The following is a 21,470-nucleotide window of genomic DNA, read 5'->3' as shown; positions in this document are numbered from 1 at the left end:
TCTAAAATTCTGTTCCATAAGAGAGATTACCAACACCATCTACTCCCTCTCTCCCTCCCTCTCATTTCTCCACCTTGCTCCCATTCCGCTCTGTCACTTTAATATTGTAAAACTTATTGAGCTGTGGTTACCAGAGGGAAAGTTAAGTGGTAGAAACTTTAGGTGGAGATATTTTGTCAAAGCAAAAGCTTACCTAACGTGTCACATTTATCTTTCGCACGGCAGATGTCCTCCCTAAAAAAAACACACACACACACACACAGAATCATATTACTACTTTCTTTGAGCGATTCGATTATTTTGCTATGAATGTGAGGGTAGAGGAGAGTATGGACCTTGTGATGAGAAGTGCTGTGTCATGGTGAGAGGGGTGGCCGTCATCCGGGACATTTTGGCTTTGCTGCCAAACGCAGAAGTTGTGGAGAGTGGTGGCGGCATTGAAGCTCACTGTGGGCCCTTCCTGTTTGGGGTCAAACACCAATGGGGATGTGACTGGGAAAACTGAGTATAAATACATAAATGTCATAATTGTAATAAGTAGGCCTGGGGCTACAGCTACAGCCTTCAATTTTAAAGGTGAATAATCATTCAAAGGTCCCATATTATACCCTATTTCTCCAAGTTAACCTAGTTCCCTGGTGTCCTAATGAACATGTCTGTGACATGCTTTGGTCAAAATACGATAAGAATGAAGCACCACAGCACTTCAATCACCCTGCCAAAACAGACCTGTTCAGAACGCTCTGTTCTCATTTTTAAAAAAAAAGAAAGAAGTAAAACAAAACTTAAGGGACACGAAATGACATCAGCCACAGAGACTACTGGGAGCCAACAGCAGTTAGCATTAGGAAAAGTGATCATTTGCAGGCATGTATCCACTGGACAGATAAATCCTCTGAGGATGGAAGTTTGTGTAGGACTCTGTGCTGCACTGCTGAGCCAAGAATAGAACTTTTTGCAGACTTTGCGGTTTTCGGATTCTGTTGCCCTCGCCAGCACTCTTACGTGTTTTACGGAAAAAGACAAAGGAGACAACAATTCCAGGAATTTAGCACATTGTGACACCCTAGTGGTCTTTTTTCACACTTTGCAACTAATAGGACCTCCAGAGTCCCAAATATAAGGATTTAAATTATTAAAAAGTTGATATTGCATAATATGGGACCTTTAATATATCCTGTTATGTTATCCTGAGTAGGATAATAGTTAATAGTAATAATGAACACCAAGGGCTGCAAATTAAGACACAGGAGATAAAAAATTAATAGTTAGGTCCATTTGAAATCATTGTGACTTGAAAAAAGTATCAGGAAAACACAATATAACTGTTCAGGAATCAGTTACAATTACTAAACTCTACAAAGTCTCTCCAGCCATATCTCCTGTGCAGGTGGCTTCCTGCCTCACCATAGTACTTTTTTTTTTTGCTTTTTCCAAAGAGACCTCTCTTGAGACTGGAAACTGACAAGGAAGACAGTGTCCTTTCAAACATGACCCACAGTGAAAAGGCCAAGCCAGGGACACCTGCACTGACGTCAACATGTCGGAGACAGGTAGCGTTCAAGACTCTGCACTCACCTGTTCATTGTGGACGACGACTAGCTTGACAATCATGATGTTGATAAGGTTCCCAACGCTGGGATCCCTGTACACTGCTGCTACCTGTAACAAAGACAAAACACAGGACAAAAAATGCAAACCTGCACTGACACAAACTGGAGATGGATGGACAAAAAGCAAGCTATTCTCCTTTTTGTTTTAGTTGGAATGAGAAAAAATAGCATTTTCATTTTAGCTCTGTGGGGTTGAATCAAAATAGTCACAGTTCAGTTCAGTTCATCTAAGTCAAATGGGGGGAAGTCTGTTTCAGGGGAAGTTTAATCAACTGAGCATTAAAACCAATTTCAATCCCCCCCACAGACCTCTGAAAAGAAAAAATAAACTGAAATCTGGATTCCGCAGCAAATGTGAAACGTCAGCAAAGCTGGAGCTCAGAGCACATTTTGCACATCCTGTCACGGTCAACCAGCAGCTCCCAAAGGCTGTGTGCAGCCTCCTGACAGGAACTTGTTAGTCCATTATAAACATTTACTTTGTCGTGGCTCAAGGGAAGGCAAAGGTAGCTCAGGCCTGTCCAGAGTGGGCAGAGGGAGCCTGTCCTCAGGCTGTTCTGCATGCTCTTGCTCAGCAATGTGTGTTACTGTATCAATATCAGTGCAAAAAAACTAAATTGGGGGGACTGCAGCTGGACCATAACAGCAGAATCTCACGTTGACAGTTAGCCAGAAACAAGCTCTGAAGGGGGAGAGAAATCGACTGAGAGCTGAGGAAACCATCAAGGACACGAGACTAATTCATGGAAAGTTGTGTACCTTGTTGTCTTTCACTACAATTTTAAGATGGTATCAGAAAACAGAGGGTAAATAATAACTTCAGCCACATCATTAAAACTGTTAAGGGGTACACTCTATAGTAATGACAACTGACGTGTGTTTGTGTGTATTACTATCGAGAACATGTAAGAACTATCGAGAAAATGTTAGAAGAGTGAGCCCATGAGGCTTTGGGTTTAGCAAAACCAGCACTTAAAAACAGTCGCTCAAACTTTGTAGATTTCTCCTTTCACACTGAAAATATACAATTTTGGCTGGTTTGGTTAAAAAGGTTAATGTAAAGTGACTCAGAGACATTGAGTGCATTTACATGCACACTAAAAAACTGATTACTGGCGTTATTTAGGTAACTGTAATAAACCGTTTAAGGTGTATACTTGTCTCTCAGAAATCAGATCGTTGACAGAAACCTAGGTGTGTTAAACATGTTTTACAAAAACCGATAAAGGCAATAACTGATAATGAAATCAGTTTATTCCGTTTACATGAGCACTTGAATAACCAGATAACTACAAAAACCCGATATTAATCTTTTTTTTTAGTGTGCATGTAAACGCACTCAATGAATTGAAACATGGAAGGAAAACGACATTGGACTTCAAACCTAGCAATAACTGGGCTGGCATATTGTGTTCCAACACTGACTACACCTCATCATCCTCACTGAAGGATACGCCACACCACTGACAATCATTACTCCACGTCAGTTATAAGAAAGAAGATCACTGTGCTGAGTTAGGATTTTACTAATTAACTGTGGTTGATGAAGTAACATGTTTCCAACCAAAATGCCAAAGTCTACTGTTGTTAATATACTGTAGAGACTGGAAGTCACAAAACCCACCCTCAGCCTCAGGTTTTGAGTTGTAAGTATAGATTGGCCAACTCACCAATACAGATGAATCTGACTATTTGAAGTAATCTAGGTGCCATTGCTGCAGTGGTCTCTCCCTACAGTCTGAATTTAAGCTCTCTTATTATTGTCACTTATTCAACGTGCCTGCACAGTTTAGCATTCTTTTTTACAAGTAAGTCAGGGAGAAACTGCGCAGTTGTTGGCTGCTCCAACAGTAGTAGTTGGATGCAAAAATTAATCTTATAGAAATAGAAAACTGTGAAATTTACAAGCCATTACATCATGGGTTAGTACCTCCGTGTACAACTGCAGCATACAACATAGCACTTAATTGAAACGTCAGTGAAACACTGCGGCCTGCCGCCAAAATAACAGCAACCCCACTTAACAGTGGAACACACAAATCAGTCATTAGACTCGTCTACATTATGTGTTGTTAATGTCACTGACTTTTAATTAAATTCATTTCAAATCCAGAGTAAACCAGGACTATTTTAATTTTGTTCAGCTTCGAATGAACAACAAACACAATTTCCACCTCCACTGTATTAAAGCTCAGCTCCATTTTAAATGGCTTAATTACATGAGGTTAGTCCAGGTGAGTCTTTGAAGTCAAGTTCAGCTGTGGTGAATTCATTCTGCTGACAGTGCTGAACCTAAGGGAACAATGTAACCATTTCACAACAGAGGCTTTGAAGAAAGTTATGAAACAGACGTCGATTGTAGGCAACACATGCAGCTATTGGATAAAGTGCCGTATGGTGCGGACGTATTTTTCATCAGCAATCAGGCTAACTTGATCCCGCTTAGAGGTCAAGTCAGGCAACTGTTGCACACAATCAATACAATAATACCAAAACCACAGATTGACCCAAAATCAATCTTTCGGCTACAACGCGTTTAAAGAGGACATTATACCCTATTTCTCCAAGTTAACCTAGTTCCCTGGTGTCCTAATGAACATGTTTGTTACATGCTTTGGTCAAAATACCATAAGGATGAAGCACCACAGCAGTTCAATTACCCTGCCAAAACAGCCCTGTTCAGAACACTCTGTTTAGTAGTATCACTTTAGGTCCACCTTAAAAAAAGTAAAGTGAAATTTAAGGGTTGGGAAATGACATGAAAAGCGATCATTTGCAGGCTCTAGCAGGCACATTGCTGTCATATATAACATGTATCCACTGGACAGATAAATCCTCTGAGGCTGGAACTTTGTGTAGAACTCTGTGCTGCACTGTGGAGCAAAGAATATAACTTTTTCGCAGACTTCCGGTTTTCAGATACCGTTTCCCTTGCCAGCACTCTGTTTTAAAAACAAAGTGGAGCTCCGCGAGACAACAATTCCAGGAATTTAGCGCACTGTGAAGTCAACATTGGTTGTTTTATCTCCTGTACTTAGACTGAGGAGTCATCTTTTTTACACTTTGCCAACTGAGGGCCTCCAGAGTCCAAAATACAAGGATTTAAATATAATAATTAAAAAGTTGATCATACATAATATGTCCCCTTTAAAGAAAAAAACAAAAAAATTTCGACAAAAAAAAAAAAATTTGAAACATTTTACTTACTACTGACATGATTGTAAGGATGTAGTGCTCCAGGTTGCGTCCATGATGACGCGTCATTTTGGCATCCGCTGTCACCATCAGCTCAACATAGCGAGGATAGGAGAGGAAACGCTTGTGCCTGCGTGGGGATCTGGAGTGTGTGAAGTTGTTTTCATTCATGTGCTCAACTTCTATTACGGCCCTGAGAGACTCCAGCTCCTCTCCCATATTTCCGCTGTCCTCAAGAGAGATTGGCCTCTTGGAGTCTTCTGTTACGAGAAGAAAGGGAAAAAAAAGATGGCAAGTGAGCGGTGAGATGGTAAAACTGACTCACTGAGTTTAAATCTCAGCACCAGAATTAGCCAAAACACTAATCTCTGAATAATTTAGACACTAAAAACAATCCCTTTTCACTTTGCTGGTTACAAAGTGTGTAATCTGCAAATTGAAGTCGGACATGACCTAACACACTTGCACATGCACTTAAGACCATGTGCTATAGATCATTTAAATAGGGCCAAAAGAGTTTTTAGGTCAGGTAATCCCTGCTGTCTGAGCACAAGCCACAAGAACAGAGAAAATCACATCATGGCATTTTATCAATCAGTGAGGAACTACCCTCATTGCACACTCTATACAGACACATATGCAAATAAAGAGAAATTAATGACATTGTGAAAATGTGATGTGATTACCAATGTTGAAAGATTACAAATATAAAATACACCAATGTCTTCAGAAACAGCCTCAGATGAGGAAAAAGAAACGTCAGCCATATGTCACGTATATTCTCAACTGGATTTCTCTCTCAGCTGAACTGCACGTGTTGAGCTGGCTTTGGGTTACAGATTCCTTCACCATGACCGAGAAAAGTTAAAAGGAGGCAGAAGCAAAGACAGACTAGACTTAAGTGTGAAAAGGTTGTTTTACTGGACAAAGGGAAATGAGGAATGTGCAGAGGTTAGAGCTGATGCAAGCTTCATTATAGTTAGACAAGGTTTGTCCATAGATGTGGTTCATCTGACAGAGTTTGGAAACAGAGGCGCAGGTAAAGCAGGGGAATAAAAGAATAATTCAGAGAAAACAGCTGAATAAATTCAAATGCATTTCAGTAATGCATTTCATGATTGGCATAGTTTGAAGTCTGTCATCCTCAACAACCTCCTCAGCTCTGGACAACTCGATTATGGTGAAGAGTTCCTTTGTCTCTTGAAACACTCAATCTTTCCAGACAACCAGACAGAGACACACTGTTTGTAAGTGTTAGGTCAGAGCAAAGAAAAAAAAAAAAAAACATCGAGCACTCCATGATTATTCAAGTGATGCCCCCAGTGGGGACACAAGGCGGGCCGTGATTCCCTGGCACAAAGGCACAAAACACTTGATGCCATTTGGCCCAGCCTGATGCCAGCACCGTCAACATTCAGGCCAGCACCAGGCCTGACTGTGCTGCGTGTGCACAGCCCAGGTCAGAATGGAGCTTTGTATTTTCCAGGAAAAAATATCTCTCCAAGGCCAAACCCACTACCCTAAACCCCTTCAAACCGCCTCATCACAGCAGACAGTCTGACATCAAAGGGATTATCAGAGTACAGACGAGCATGGAGGTAGATCCAGATAAATTGGTGTTAAATCTTCGAGCAAGTGCGTGAGATGAAAACTGAAAAGAACAGGAGGAGAAGGTGAAACTATGGTCTCTGTTATAATAGCCTTTGAATCAGTGGAGATTAGCCATGCACAACCTTTCCCAAATCGCCTTAGGTTCAAATCCCCCTCTCACTAGGTAGTGAGCTGCTACTTACACAATGAGAAGACAGGGGTGACTGCCCTGAACCACTGGACACACACATGACATCACTCTCTTGGCAGTGGGCACTAAATCAACATCAGCAAATATGTGTAACACTCTGAAACTGATTACAAAACGCAACATATTGAACCTCTTTTTTATTCTAACAAACATTTCATCAACACATGTCTATAAAACTGAATAATAGAAGAATAAAGTGAGGTCTGCACAGTGTAATCATTTATTAGTGCTGTGACTTTCTTTGGCTCCAGAATGCACATACCTCAAATAGGCCAACAAAACATTCACTTTTCTGCTCCAGCACCAATTTGACTTGTAAATAACACAAAGAATATTAAAAACAGTCCTATCTCTAAAACAATAACATGCTTTCCAGCTTTCAGCTACCTAGTGTACTGTGCAATTTCTGTTTGTTTTAAAGCATATATGCATATACACATGTGAGCCTTTGTTTATAGTCATTCATTGATGTCAAAGTATGCATTTCGATGGTTACAGTGTATAGACTTCATGTTTGGACCCATTCATGTAAGACTGTCTGACGTAGATCAAAGAGCTGCTCTTTAACTCCCCTTCAGTGTTCTGTCAGAAATATCAAGAGCTCAACAGCGGGGAACACAACATTTCATTGTTAAACTAATTAACATTCTTTTACAATGGCCTGCTGAGAGTTAAAGCGGACTGTTTCCCTGAGTTCCGCTTAAATAGATAGTATACTTTAGTTTTAGCAAAGGTAGTGCCTTGGTTCTATACAAGGTCAGACACAAATTCAACTGGCACTACAACTCTAGCGTGAATAATGTTGACACTGCCGCAGACAGAAGCACAATTAAGTGTAATTCTGTGGCTAGACACAGAGTAGCAAGGGCAGCTAATTGTTGATGCTGAAGAAGGCTTTTAAAAGTGAAGTGGCACTGGCTTTTGACCTCATCGGAAGATGGTGAGCTTTGTACACTTACAATGCTCTCAGAGTTCAGTTGTTATTTTCAGTTCAGAGACATGCTGAAGACGGCATGGTGGTCAGCTGAAGAATGTGTTTGGAGTAGCAGACCTCCTTTGAGGAGACAAAACACCACTAATGGATCCCGTCTCCTAATGATAGGCCAGGGGCGTGGAGTGTTGTCTTTTGTCAGGATCAAACTAAGATACCTCTCACGTTCAGTTTTGAGGAAAGTTGACCTTCACTAATTGACTCATGACATTCAAAATGTAAACGTCTCTAAACGTCTTTGGCCTGTTCTGGTACCGTGAGACTCAAATCCCTTAACTCATTAACAACTTTGGTGAGTAAATATGATTAGTGAAGTGGAATTACAGTTAAATTGTGGACATAGGTCACTATGACAATAGAACAGAGGAAAGTCATTTGCAACAATACTCTCCAACAAACTTCATCGTGCTGTCAAGGTTGATAAGTGAATAAGAATAATAAGTACCGTCATCTGCAATATTTTCAGCAATACTTTTGCCTCTACAGTTTTGAGTGATGTCTGGCATCATATGATCAACAACAAGAGCCACAGGCGATGACATTGATATTTCACTGGCCACTGCCGTTTCCCAGTCCACCGCAATTGGGAACTGTCACTCACCTGTCACCCGCTCTCACCTCTGACTGTCAAACGTGCCAATATGCAGTCAGTGACTGTCGCTCAACTTGGTCGAACTATTCCAATCAGCCACCATCTGTTAAGAATGCCCAGACAGTAGACAGTGGCAGAAAATAGGCCCAGCTGGAATCTGTCACAGGAACTCCCAATACAACACATTGGGTTCAATGGGGCTGAGGCTTGAGGGCAGGCAAACACATGGCAGCTATTAAAGTTATAGACTGTCTATAGCTGCCCGGCCATGTTCAGCCCTGTCCAGACTCTCTGTTATCTTTAAATCAGATGACAGTGAGTGCAATGGACCATATTATTAGCTGTTTGCACTATCTGTCTTGCAGTGTTACGAAATATGAGGCAATGATGGGCCAAAGCATCATGCCTGTAGGGAAGACGTTCACATTGCATAAAACTAATAAACATGTTGTCTCAAGACTGACAAGACAGTCAAACAGAGCGCAGAGTAAAACACATTTCTCCGTTTAATTGACAATTAAGACTAACGCCGTCATCCTAGACCACCAAAGAGAAAGTCCATTCAAAGGGACAATCAAAAGACAGAAGGTATTCTGCTTCTTGTTCTGTCCAAGTAGTAGCAAGACAGTGGGTGACAAAGCTACTTCAGAGACGCAGGTGTAAAAGCAGAAAGACAGGCAGTGGGAGCTCAAGTAAAGGCTGGGGCTTTTGCCAAGCTCTGGAGCAAGACCGACAGGCACATGCAGCGCAGACCCAGGGCTGCTGAAACATAAAGAAACTCCTCTCTCCATTCCTCTGCACAGCTCAGTCAGCAATTCCCAATACTAGTGGGGTGCTTCGTCCACTGACAGGCCAAGGAGATGACAAGCTCTCCTGACGGATTCAAGCACACACATGCAATCCATATCTTTTACACACAAATACCAAATCCTTAAACTCTTCTGCCTAGTAGCAAAGGGTGCTTCCTGGAGGAGGACTCTATCTGTTGAGGGGGCACAAGAGCTCACAGAAGGCCGTAGCATTTTGGAGTTGTCCGACATTCACGAGATCCACACCATGTAAAGTCAGATCTTAAATATGAAAGAGGTTGACTTGGACTAGTTCATCACACCCAGACTGGCCACCTTTCCTGACCCGCTGTGAAGAACCAGAATCTCTCCAACGGAGTGCCAGCAAACAATCCAAACAAGCCCAGTAACCATGCACCTCTGGGAGGGGAAAATCTCAAGGTCACATCCACCCGTCCATTGAGTGGCACCAAACAAAGAGGGAAGTGAGGTCACAAGCAACAAGTGCTTCCATTCACTAACATGAAAGCGCAAAGGGAGAGCGGGCAATGATTCAAGTCGGCTAGTTCAAACCCCAAGCGGGGGAGGGCATTTTTCCATGTAAATGAACCCATTGACCAAAAACCTGATGCTAGCATTTGAGCCACCACAATGTATACACAGTGGGCACCAAGAAGGGGATCATATACAATGATTGTGTTGAGGGTCAGGGGGGTTCTGATGCCCTGTGTGCCAAGTATTGCCGCATCAAGAGCCACCTGTGGAACATTGATGTTTTGATGGATTTTCAGCTGGTAGTGTTTGCTATCAAGACAAATATGACACTACACAGGTTGAGACTCACAGCCATCGCCTTTCACGCTGTCTCTAGTCTTCACATGGAATTTTAGAAAGCCTAAAGGAGAGAAGAATCTGCCCCTATCTGGAGACACCCTCATCCCTGTGGCTATCTCGATCGAAGATTCACATGCAAGCTTGGAGACAGATACCCTGTAGAATGTAGCATTAAAGGTAGGAGCTGTGCTGTGATTCCTGCCCACCGAGTTTCTTACCCAGGGGCTCTTAAAAGGAACAGGAACAGCAAGCCACTCAGTGACTTAAAAGCATTAATCACCCCCCAACAGCTATCTACTCCAGAGGTATTCCAAACAGCAGGAAAGTCACTAGGGTTGGCTGAAGGAGAAAGAACGCTGGTACAGAACTTTTCAACGTCAGTCAATGAGACATAGGTTTTTTTGATCCCTTATACCACTTATTGGCAGTCTTAATCTGACCCCGGGACACATTTTTTTAACTAGCTTGTACAGTAAAGTGATGCTGTAGTGCTTTATCAACAGTGCATGAACACACACAGTGAAGAAAAGCCGCTGAAGACAGGTATTTTGCAATGTCATGTCCGTTGGAATAACAAAGCATCATTTTCCATCATTTTCCATCATCAACATGTTAAATGCCCTCATAGTTGTTGCTCTTCTAGTTTTTTGACACTTCTTAGTGACGGCATATGTGTGGAAAAAGTCGGTCTAAAACTGAAAACAAATCTCTCAATTTATCTGTGGGGATATATAGCCTTCCTCTTCTTTCAACACACGTTTGTAAAGGAGTGCACAGACTGTACAAACTTTGGAAACATTTCTTGTCTTTTGATACAGGCATCGCAGTCGTGTTGGCCCTGTGCACGAGAGCACTACAAGATGTATCTATATCTGAGGTGAAAGCTTATCTCCCCAAGAGCACTGTATCTTTCTGCTCATGCACATTTTGTTTCCTGGAGATCTGTATGATAAAACACAGCTTCTTTCATCTTTTGTCATTTTCAAATAAGACCTTTCCTACTAGGGTACAAGAAAGAGAAGGGGGGGGGGGCAGCCTGGCTAGCAGATTGAAGTCATTGTCATTAAGCATTTTCATTCGCTTGGACCTTCAAGGCCGCTAAACCTGCAAACCAAAACATGTCAAACCCCTCATCACTCAGTGCTTACATTTCCAATTGAACACAAAGCCTCTCTTCACATGAACATTAAGTGGAGAAAGAAATCTTAGATAACCACAAGACACTGACAGAATTGTTTTACAGCTACGTAAGCCAAGTAGAAAAGGATATACAGTTGTTGATCAGCTTTGTGTAGCAAGTACGAGTTTCACTGTAACCCTGTGAATCCTCTTAAACAAACCGCTCTTTAACCTTTTGCTGAATCATACGAAACGTATTAGACTGTATTGATTTCCAGCCAGGAGATTGAGGCAAAGTGTCTGAAATGTCTTTTAATTTTAAAGCTCATCAGGGAGCAACTCCACTGGTGGCAAAAAGCAGTATGTGAGCAGTAAGTCTACGAGAAAATGACTCCAATTCTCACTAGATTCATACTGTCAGTAAACTTCTTCTGAGGAGTATGTTCTAGTTCTAATGTTGCTAGTTGCAAGTCTTCTGCAATACACTATACTGTCCATTTGTAAATGATGGCTCCATTATGAGTAAAATAGACAACAAAGCACAACATGTATCAGGCATGGACACCATGTGATTAACAGCTACACCTGGTTTCAGGTTTAAGTGGATGTGCAGTGGAAGAGCTCTTAGTCAGGTTCACCCCCACCTTTCCAAATATGATTTCTGCTGGTTTTAAAAACCCAATGTGGTGCTAGCTAAAATGTTAAACTTTGCATGTCAACAAACCAAGCGATGTCACAGTAGGTCGCCACCTAATACAAACTGGTACAAATGTAAGCTTTAAGCGCACAGTCAAAATGTTCGTCCTACAAGATCCAAGTCGTGATTCCTCAGCAAGCAATAATTCTTCTTCTGTTTTTCCTCACTTTTTCTCTCTCAGCAAATTAGGCAGTGGTTAGGAGCCCTATATTTAGCAGGACATTGGTGTAACAGAAGAGGACACAGGGGACAGGGCAAGATGGAAACAGATGATCCGCTGAAAGGGAGAAGCCGAAAGAAGAAGAAACATTGAGCAGCTGATTTGGACTGATGAGGAACACTTAGAAAAAAGGGCCTGTAGTGAAAGGCGTACAGAACAGTAGTAAGGCCACAGTACAGAGCTACACATCCACCTAAAGAAATACATACAAATCCAGGAGTCAAATGTCCACAACCATAACCAGGACCCACAACTACAAGTATTTTGCAAGCAGAATGGCACGCGCCAAGCCAGTGTTTATATCTAACCTGCTAGTAGCGGCGTGTACTACAGGGCTGTTAGACTTGGCTCGGTGAGGCCTTCAAAGAGTCAATTTATCACTGCATCTGGAAAGGGGCCGATCTGATAAAACTGAAGAGACGCAGCCTGGGACACCTCATAGTCCCAACGCCAACCCTGCCAGCTTCTTTTAATACTGCCGCTCATTGTTTACCTGCTGCCCTTTGATGAAGCCCTACAGGTGTCATATGCACATGTGTAAATGTGTATAGGCTTATACTTTATGTTAGGATTTAAAAGGTCTAGATAGAGAGTACTAAATAACTACTAACTAACTTGCAAAGACGTAAACGTAATTGAATGTGGATATTCTTAGTATATGAGAAGTCAAGGGTCATTCACCAAGCCAACACTTATCCAGGTCTTAAGGGAGAGTGTGTTTAAAAGAGCTTCAGATTGGGGGCTGAGAGATTCTCAGCCTCTGTTTACCACACACAGACTGAGTGAATGAAAGGGCAAAACATATGAAGTGGGTATTGGCCTGGCCGATCGGGCCGGTCTAAGTTCTTTAAACTGCCGCCACACACAATGGTCACCACCAAGCAACAATGCCTGGGTTCAGACAACAAGCAAATCAAGTGGCCTGTACATAAAAGATTTATTGCATCCAACAACAAAGGCCGCCCACAGAGCTCGCTGCGAGGACTACTCAAAGGCCTCCGATCACGGTGAACTCCACTAGGTCGCCGTGCTTTCTGTAGAGGGCCTCTCCACCACCCAAAGGCCTCGACCATAAAACGTCAAATGAAATTGGAGGAACTTTCAAGCAACCTCTCAAGCAGAAACCCTCTCCAATTCCTTTCATTACAACTGCAAACTAAAAAAAAAAATGACTAAGAAAACACTCACAGCGTTCAGACCTCAGCCAAGGCCACTCAGTTTCCCACAGTGTCAATCACTTAAGTGGTGATCCTTCTCTGGATCACCCCCAAATTCAAATTGTGTTGTCCTACATTCCAAGAAAATGTCATCAAAACCCACCCTCTACATTTTGAGTTATGCTGCTCACAAACAAACAGACAAGCACAGCCAAAAACATAACCTCCTTGGCAGAGATAAGCTGAGCTTCTGATACAGCTTCAGGATTGAATGTTCCAGCGGAACGTGAGTAAAAACAACAGACAGTGCCTGTGCTTAATTAAATTGAGTTTTGAGTAACACCCCTTAATCAAGGCTGAAATCTTTTGGGTATCCTGCAAGCCAAAGATCGTGACTGAGTATAATTTTCATTTTAAGGCAGTGTTTATTGCCATGGCACACAACGTGAATTCAGGTCACAAGGAGGTAAATGTTTGTGGGTAAAATTCAGACAGTGGTTACAGGCAGTATAGTTACACAGTCTGTTACCTGAGGCAGCACAGGGCTCTGTGTTGTTGCTGGTATTCGAGAAGTTCCTCTTCCTCTCGTGTCGGTAGATGAGATGAGGTTTGTTGTGCTCTTCATCATATTCCTTCCCCTCGGAATTTAAAAGAGGCTCCAAGTAATATTCACCATGTCGCGTTGTAAAAGTTCCAATCTAGACGAAAACACAAAAGTTGTCATTGATTAGATTCCATAGGTTTGTTACCTCTTTAGAACCCTTTTTGACATAAATACTGATCTTGTCAGGACCAGTAGTCCTAATTAAGCAAAACCTGATTTCTAATCAACTCGCTAGGAATAAGCATTACCTGGTTACGGATTAGGGATTCTGATTTGCTTAGGCTGTCCAAATGAATGCAATGTCCTTAGAAGAATAGCTAGACAAACCTCATCGTGCATGTGTGTGCACGCATTGGCGGCTTAGCTTCATCCAAAGAGGTTGGGGTCTAATTGCAGTCATTCTGTTTTGCCCTTGAGCACCGTTGTGCACATTATTTCCATGATTTGGAACAATCTGTCTTTTGACATGTGCATATGACAAGAGCATGCTGACTCAAAAAGGTCAGAGTATAGTATATCTGTAGCAATTTACTGTCAGTCACTGTTGGAACTGAAACCATGATAATCAAATGACAATTAAGGGCAATTTCAATGCCTTTATCCGTGATTTTGATGCGCAAGTACACTGTCATTAAGCAGTAAGCCTTTTCACACATTTATGCAGTAGCTAGTGATTCAGAATGCTTGTTATAGTTATTCCCCTGACACTGGGAGGAGTGACATCATCAAATGTGGACAGAGCTGCTGACAGAGGAATGCTAATATTGATTTGGCAGCTCAGTCCTTCACAAAAGCTTCTTAGCTCACTTTGCCATGAGGCACAATGGTGTTTGTATGGTAATTTCAGTTGCACACTTACACAAGATATTGGACACTGGAATGTTATCTTTACAGCAGCATTATTCCACTGCCATCCCCGAAGGCATGGACATTTGGCAATGGAAAATGTACAAATCGGATATTGGAAAACATGTAGAAACTGTGTGCGTGCGTTTCCTCTAGTGAAGGATTAGTGAGCTCATACATATGTCTTGCACTTCCTCTTCAGTGCTTCAGGCCTTGATGGCTGACACAGAATATCAACAAATGCAAGAAATAGACTCCAGAGTTCAAATGTGGCACAATGTCCCCTGGCTCTAATGTTCAACACTTAAGTCTTTTCATTGTAGGGTAATAAGTGTAGTTGTATTAAAAGGAATGATTTAACTGGAACCGTTATTTTCCTTAGCCTTTGTCAATGAAGTTGTTAAAGATGTTTGGAGCACTTTAAGGACTAATTGCCGATTTTAGGTTAAAATCTGTTTTCTGTTTTTCCTAATTTGTGCAATTTCAAAGATTCTATTGTAATGCCAGCATGAAGACTGCATGTTTACTTTTAACCTCACATTCTGTGTTAACTATTGCTGAAGTGATCCAAATGTAATGAATGATTTATCACAAAAAACCCGATAGATGTTTATCTGTAGCATATCTGTAGTTAGTCAAGTTTAACTTGATAATTAAAGCTGAGCCTTTCTGAAGTTCCCAAAGACTGGAGAGACAAATGCTCTGTTTAGGCCATGGAAAGGGCAGAGTTTTAGGGTTTCCCAGCATAAGCTCAGCAGCAAATCTGGCAAACGTTTGAAGGGACACAATTGTTGCTGTTCAGTACTGGGTGCTGAAATGGACCTTACAAGTAAAGGAGTCCTGTTGGGAGCAAGGTCCCCCTCAGGACATGAATGGAATGACTGTTGGCATGCATTTGTTTTATTAAATCCCACAGGCACTTACATTCAATAGGTGCCGCTGAGTCATCCACAAGTGCAACACACAGTTGCAGTCAATCTCTAAAGTTAAACAGGACATAAAGATGTCCTGAGTCTGATCTTTGCACAGAGATACCGGTGCTGGGATGAGGACAGCCTCATTTTCCAGGAAAGAGTGACTTAACACACATCTTCTATTATGTGAGTGAACTGAGAGAGTCAGCTTGTTCGGGGGAATAACATTTCCCACAGTGTGAGCAATCCTTAAGTCTCCCACTACCTTCATTGGCAGTTGTCTCCTCTTTAACAGTCTTTCTCCTCTTTCCTGCCCGTCACAGCTCACTTTGAAAAGGCCAAAAGCTCCTCAGCGACCCCCACAATCCCCCCCGGGGCTGGCTTTGAGCAACTCTGGACAAAAGGGGAACCTGCTTTTTCGAGAATGACCCCTTTGTTTTAGAGCTAAATTATTCCTTAATGACCTCATCCCAACAAAATGTGGCTGGCCATTAAGCCCCAGTGATCAGATACGGACACATTTATGACCCAATAGCCTCTGGCGCTGTCTCCATTGTCCTGTCATTCTCAATGAGTGATGATGCGGATAAGCAACAAAGATGGCTTGAAAAAGGATGCAAACATGTTTGGATAAGCAAGTCATACATCAAAGTTGGGCAGAGGGGCAATTAAAAGCTTATTACCCTGATAATACCTCATGTCTTAAATTGCTAACACAAACAGTTGCGGCAATCGGTTTAACCACACTACTAGATAATCCACGATCATTGTTGTAGACTTTATTAAATACGCAAAATAGGTCCATAGCACAATATAAAAACAGACATCATGTATAGCTAAAAAAAAAAACACCATTATGCCAACGTTCCAAAGTGGGACAATCACTACATGCATTGTGAATGCCCTGGTTCAAAAAAAGCCAAAAACTGCAGCTGACACCTACTCTGTGCCATGCTATCCTGGTACTGTACACAGTGCACCAATCTAAAATAAGGATTATGTCACTAATAAAAGTTATGACATGGGGAGGAGTCCAGGGCTTTGGCTCTGACTGTGTTGCAGTGGCCGGCCAAACACTCCCACCACTCACAGTCCTGCTGGCGCGACTAAGGTCAAACCCCTGCCCCTGGACCAGTAACCTTATGTGATCCATGAAGTCATCGCCTTCAACACTTCTAACATTCTGTCAAGCAGGAGTCAGCACGTCATATAGTATAATAGGGCTGTAAACTCATTATAATCCAATAACTCCATCACAGCCCCTAAGATCTGTAGATGTGATAAAGATCATTTCTGGAGGTGCAGCTGGTGATTGGCCCCCAATTAACCAATTACATCTATTAAAAGAAGTGAAACAATGAGAAATTAAACTCCCATCACAAAGTTTCCATACCTGGACAGACAGAGTCTCAAATAACAAGATGTTAAATGTTCAATAAAACATTTAAAAAACAGTCAAACAATCCCATTTGGGAAAGTTCAAGCAGCAAATTAGTGACGGAAATTATGATGTGATTATGAAGATTGTATCTGTTTGAGCCTCTCCTCAGTGGTCTGACACACAGATCAGCCTTGTTGGAGCTGATCAGGGCTTTTAGTATCTCTTGCTAAAAGGCACTTCAGATCCAGTGCCACGGGGGAGCTTAAGAGGGCTTAGCTTTGTGTCTGTCACTGCTAATTTTCACACATTCAGAAATTCGAACAATATGGAGCGTTCTCTGCTTGTTGTTCCAGGTTTTGGTGTGGTCTGGTTATCACTCCCCTGAGGAATTCTGGGTAATTACCAAAACACTGTTGGTGGCTCTTTATGACGTACGCCTGTGCGATGTTGCACCAGCCCATCCCTCTGTAAACCACCCTGAAACTTTTGCGGGTGCTTCTTTGCGTTTCAAGACATACTCCAACCTGTTGCAGCCTTGCAATCTTGCTTTGCAATCACTCCCAGTGTGCAGCACCTGATGTTGCATGTAAGACCAAAGCTTTAAAATACTGTTATAGTGAGAATCAAACAGGAATCAGCATTGTGTGTGCTGATTTGGCAATGACTTGAATGCAACAAGCCTGCATTTACATTTCAAAAAAATACACACTGTAGCTTTAACGGTCTAGTGTCTAAGAATTAGTGACATCTAATAGTGAGACAGCTCCCGTTTCCCCAAGTGCATCAGGTAACTATGGTGGCTTTTGAGCACACCAGAGAAGATGTTAACACTCGTTCACATCTCTCTCCACTCTACCACTCTTTCTTATGTGTTGGTCTATGCATTGGGTTTATTCATCACAAGACCATTTGGACTGCTGTGGAAACATGTCAGCCTCCAGAATGTCACACCCATACCTTCAGTGCATATGCAAGGCCAGTGGCAGATCTGGGGACAAAGGCAGCCCAGCCCTGGGGACTGAATTTCATGTGGACCCTCGATATGGCTCTAAATTAGTTTTAAATCAAAAAGGCACCAGTACAGAATCACAAGTTTATCCCATTAGGACAACGAGTGAACATCACATTTCTCCTCTGGGAAAAACTTCCCACATTCTCATACAAGTATACAGGAACATCCTTCACAGCACAGCATCACTTCCTGTCACAGAGATGGACATTTTCTATGCAGCACTGAATATCATGTCAGGACTTGTAAGGACACTCTATGGGAACTTCATAACAAACTCTTTTTGACAGGAGACAAAGTTGCGCTGCATCACTTCTCTCCACTACAAAGACACTCCTTTAGAAATTATATTTTTTTATGCATGCATGTTTCACTTTAGAGGCAGGCAGTAGTAACACTTCCATGTTTCTTCATGTTTCATATTTCTAGATGGGCCTTTAACATGCTTCTTGTGACTCAAAAGGCAAAGTTTTTGTCCATTCTCCCCCTCTGTGCACGCCACTGTACAAGGCTTATTCTAAGGCTGCAAGAATCAAATATGTTTATTTTATTTTAAAACGATTATATACTTATACAAACATACTTATGGGTAGTATATGCATATGTGAGCAAATAACCCAAATGGGGCCTAAGTCATTTTATCCCGAGCATTATCATCATCATCATCATCAGTATCCTCTCCCTCCCAGTGACATCACTCTTATAACTCACCACACACTTAACTTAACGCATGAATGGAACTCGATGAGATGTGAGGAAGACTTCTGAAGAAAAGCTCCAAAATTAAAGGGGAATAATACTCACAAGGCCAGTGCACAGGCTGAAGACTGCAGGATACGCGCTCTTGGCGTTGACGTGTCCGCGGAAAAAGCAGTGGCGCATATCGCTCGGGTCGTGGAAGGAGGAGTCCGTGGAGTTGCTGCTGCGCTGCTGCTGCTGCTGCTGCGCTCCCAAGTGAGTCACCGTGTACGAGGGCGCGATGAAGCTGGAGTCTGCGCTCAGATTGAGATGAAACTGTTCCCCGAACGCATCAAGCCTGTAGTGAACGCGCACGCCCGACAGCTCGTCATCATTATTATTGTCGTTATTGTGACTGTTCAAACTTCTCCGTCTCCTCTTGTAGTGCAACGTGTGTGGGAATGACTCTCCGAAGTCATTGACGCGCACCGGGGTGATGATTTCATACGATGACAGCTGTTTGATGAAACTTTCTGCAAAAGAAAAAAGAAAAAGAAAAGTTGCAAGACAGAATTTAGACTTTAAGTGGCCGCATTGATGTCAAAGCTACACACTGACAACCCATACTGTACTATATAACCAGGCATCCCTGTGCTCAAACACCACTTTCTGATAAATCAGTGCAAACTTCTACCTTGTTTTGGATGCAGTCGGTGTTGCCGAGTGTCGCGCACGAGTGCTGACAGATGACACGTTAGTCCAACCAGCCAGATTGCAAACTGCATGATTCCCCGCGCGAAGAAAGCCGGACCGTCGTCTCCAAGGCACGAACCCTCTTCTCTGTCTCTCTCTCTCTCTCTCTCCCCGATCGGCTCCCCCCAAACTCCCTCTCCCTTTCCCCGGCTTGTCAGCAGCAACAGGTCGCGGGCTCCGCGGAGGCTCTGCGCAGCGCAAGTCCTGCAAAGTGCACTGGCCTCATCGCATTGCTACACATGCATCCACCACCCCCTCTATAAAACGAGACCTACTTGTGACACATTCATCCCCTCAGGCGAAGAAAAAAAAAAAAGATGCTGCCTAATGTAAACTGCGGTCTATACTGGAGGAAGGGATCTGTGCCAAGTACGCTTTCCCCTCAGCCATCCCTACAACTCCCCGCCGAGCAGCCGGACCACTCACCGAGAGCAAAGCAACGCCCCCTTATACGAGCCATGAGCCAATGGTGAATGCGCCAGTTGTGAATGCGCATCGACCACAGTGCTGCAGCGTTCAACCCAGAATTCTGCCAGTCTGTGTCTGTGTGAGGATCTACTGAAGCTGCACAATCATCTGGAAGTCAGGGTCTGAGCTGCAGACACAGTGGAGGAAACAACACACTGACCTGATTTTATGATAAAAAAAAAAGAAAAAAAAAAAGATAATCTGCTTTACATAATATTGACTTTATCAGGGGTTCTTCAAAGTTTTGATACCTGAGGGCCAATTTAGGAACCCAACATTGGACTGAGGGCCGCCAAAGGAAAAAAAACCAGCAAGAAATCCCATTTGTTATAATTTTAATGACCAGACCAGATTGGTCTGTATCCAGTAATGTCCAATAAACATTTAACAAGCTTAGTACCTCCTGGATTAAAACTATCAACTGTATTTCATTGCGGGCCGCCAGAAATGTTTCTGCGGGCCGTCACTGGCCCACTGGGCCGCACTTTGAGAACCAATGGATTTAATGTAAGCATAAATGGAATGTGACACCCATAAGTAAAATTATTTATGTGTACACTTTAAAACAAGACCTGTTTGTTTTCCATATGTTTATTGTGTATTCAGGCCACACATTAAGAAAATTTAATTTTTCGAGTTGGAACATCATGTCGAGGTTTAAGTCGACATATCGAGATTAATCTTCAAATGTCAAGAATGTTGAGGAAAATTGGAATATCTCGCAGATTAGGACAGACACTGGGTGTCCAGGGTTACGACTTGAGTTCTGCGCAGTCGGTAGCATCACAAAAGAGAGAGAGAGTCTTTTAATTTATTGTAATATATTTTTACTACTTCCAGTCAAGAAAAGTCATATTCCAACCACATCTTAAATGGACATGTCGAGAAAAAATGTTGAGATTAAAGTCGACATGCCGATTTAAATGATATCACAACTTCATCCTTGATATTTCAAGTTTAGTCTCGACATGTCGACTTAAATCTCGACATGATATTCCAACATTATTCTTGATATTTTGAGTTTATTCTTGACACGTTGAGCTAAATGCAGCAAAGAAAAAATAAGTGAATTTCAAAGAAACTCCATTATATATGCACCAGAGAAGGGCTATGAACAGATTTAAAGACAATTTTCTTGTGACATGTCATGTCAAATGCAACTCATGCTTAAATACAGTATAATCATGGCAAGGTAATATAACTTTTTGTTTAGTTTCCGGCACATTTCACTTATATTCTCAACTGAATGCTATATATGGTTGTAAACGACACAGATTACAGTGAGAAAGTGCAGAGTTTAACAGTCCAAGACAGTATTTTTGAGTTTTTTACGTATCTGGACGTCACACTTCTTCTCTGTGTGTTGTTATTGGGGCCTCTGTTTTTGGTAGCCCTTCCAGCCGTTGCAGTTGAGTAACACAGGAAACTACAAACCCTTTATAGAAATATGCTGCGTTTTTAAATCTGGTTTGTTTGTCTGTGTTCCCAAGAAGAGCCCATTTGAACACTTTTCCATCATACTGACAACCTGTTAAATCTACTGTTTCTGAAACTGTGCTATAATGGGTTTAATAAAAGAAGGGTTCATTTGAGCAGTGGACACCGCGTCCCGTTTTCCTTGTACTACAACAAACTTGGAATTAAGTGCATGTCAGCCTCTCAGTTCGGTCTACAGAGATAAGGCATATAATAGTATGTCATTAGGTCCATGTCAGGCCTGTTGTGTCTTTATAATGTATTGTTTTTATTAATGCATCCACAGTGTTGTGTCATTATGACTCATGGGAAATATTTAAAATAAAAAATAATT

General features: G+C 42.1%; 1 protein-coding gene across 2 annotated transcripts in view; it reads right to left on the bottom strand.

The window, feature by feature from the left end:
- LOC310930547 (A disintegrin and metalloproteinase with thrombospondin motifs 20) overlaps positions 1-19,288 on the bottom strand; it is a 78,642-nt gene extending 59,354 nt beyond the window's left edge. Inside the window, exons 1-7 of one of the 2 annotated variants that reach the window (XM_083893573.1) lie at positions 19,134-19,288; positions 18,566-18,972; positions 13,537-13,705; positions 4,821-5,068; positions 1,579-1,662; positions 336-460; positions 194-234 (exon numbers count right to left, since the gene is read on the bottom strand). In XM_083893573.1, coding sequence (XP_083749699.1) covers positions 194-234; positions 336-460; positions 1,579-1,662; positions 4,821-5,068; positions 13,537-13,705; positions 18,566-18,972; positions 19,134-19,224 — 1,165 coding nt within the window. In that variant the 5' untranslated portion in view covers positions 19,225-19,288. Of the gene's footprint in view, positions 1-193; positions 235-335; positions 461-1,578; positions 1,663-4,820; positions 5,069-13,536; positions 13,706-18,565; positions 18,973-19,133 lie in introns of those variants that run through there. The other variant, XM_083893572.1, reaches the window with a different exon arrangement.
- Between the last annotated feature and the right edge of the window lie 2,182 nt (positions 19,289-21,470).

Source organism: Microchirus variegatus (assembly GCF_963457635.1).
Source record: "Microchirus variegatus genome assembly, chromosome: 8".
Lineage (NCBI taxonomy): Eukaryota > Metazoa > Chordata > Actinopteri > Pleuronectiformes > Soleidae > Microchirus > Microchirus variegatus.
The sequence above is the reverse complement of the archived record's forward strand: the minus strand, read 5'-3'. Positions and strand labels throughout refer to the sequence as shown.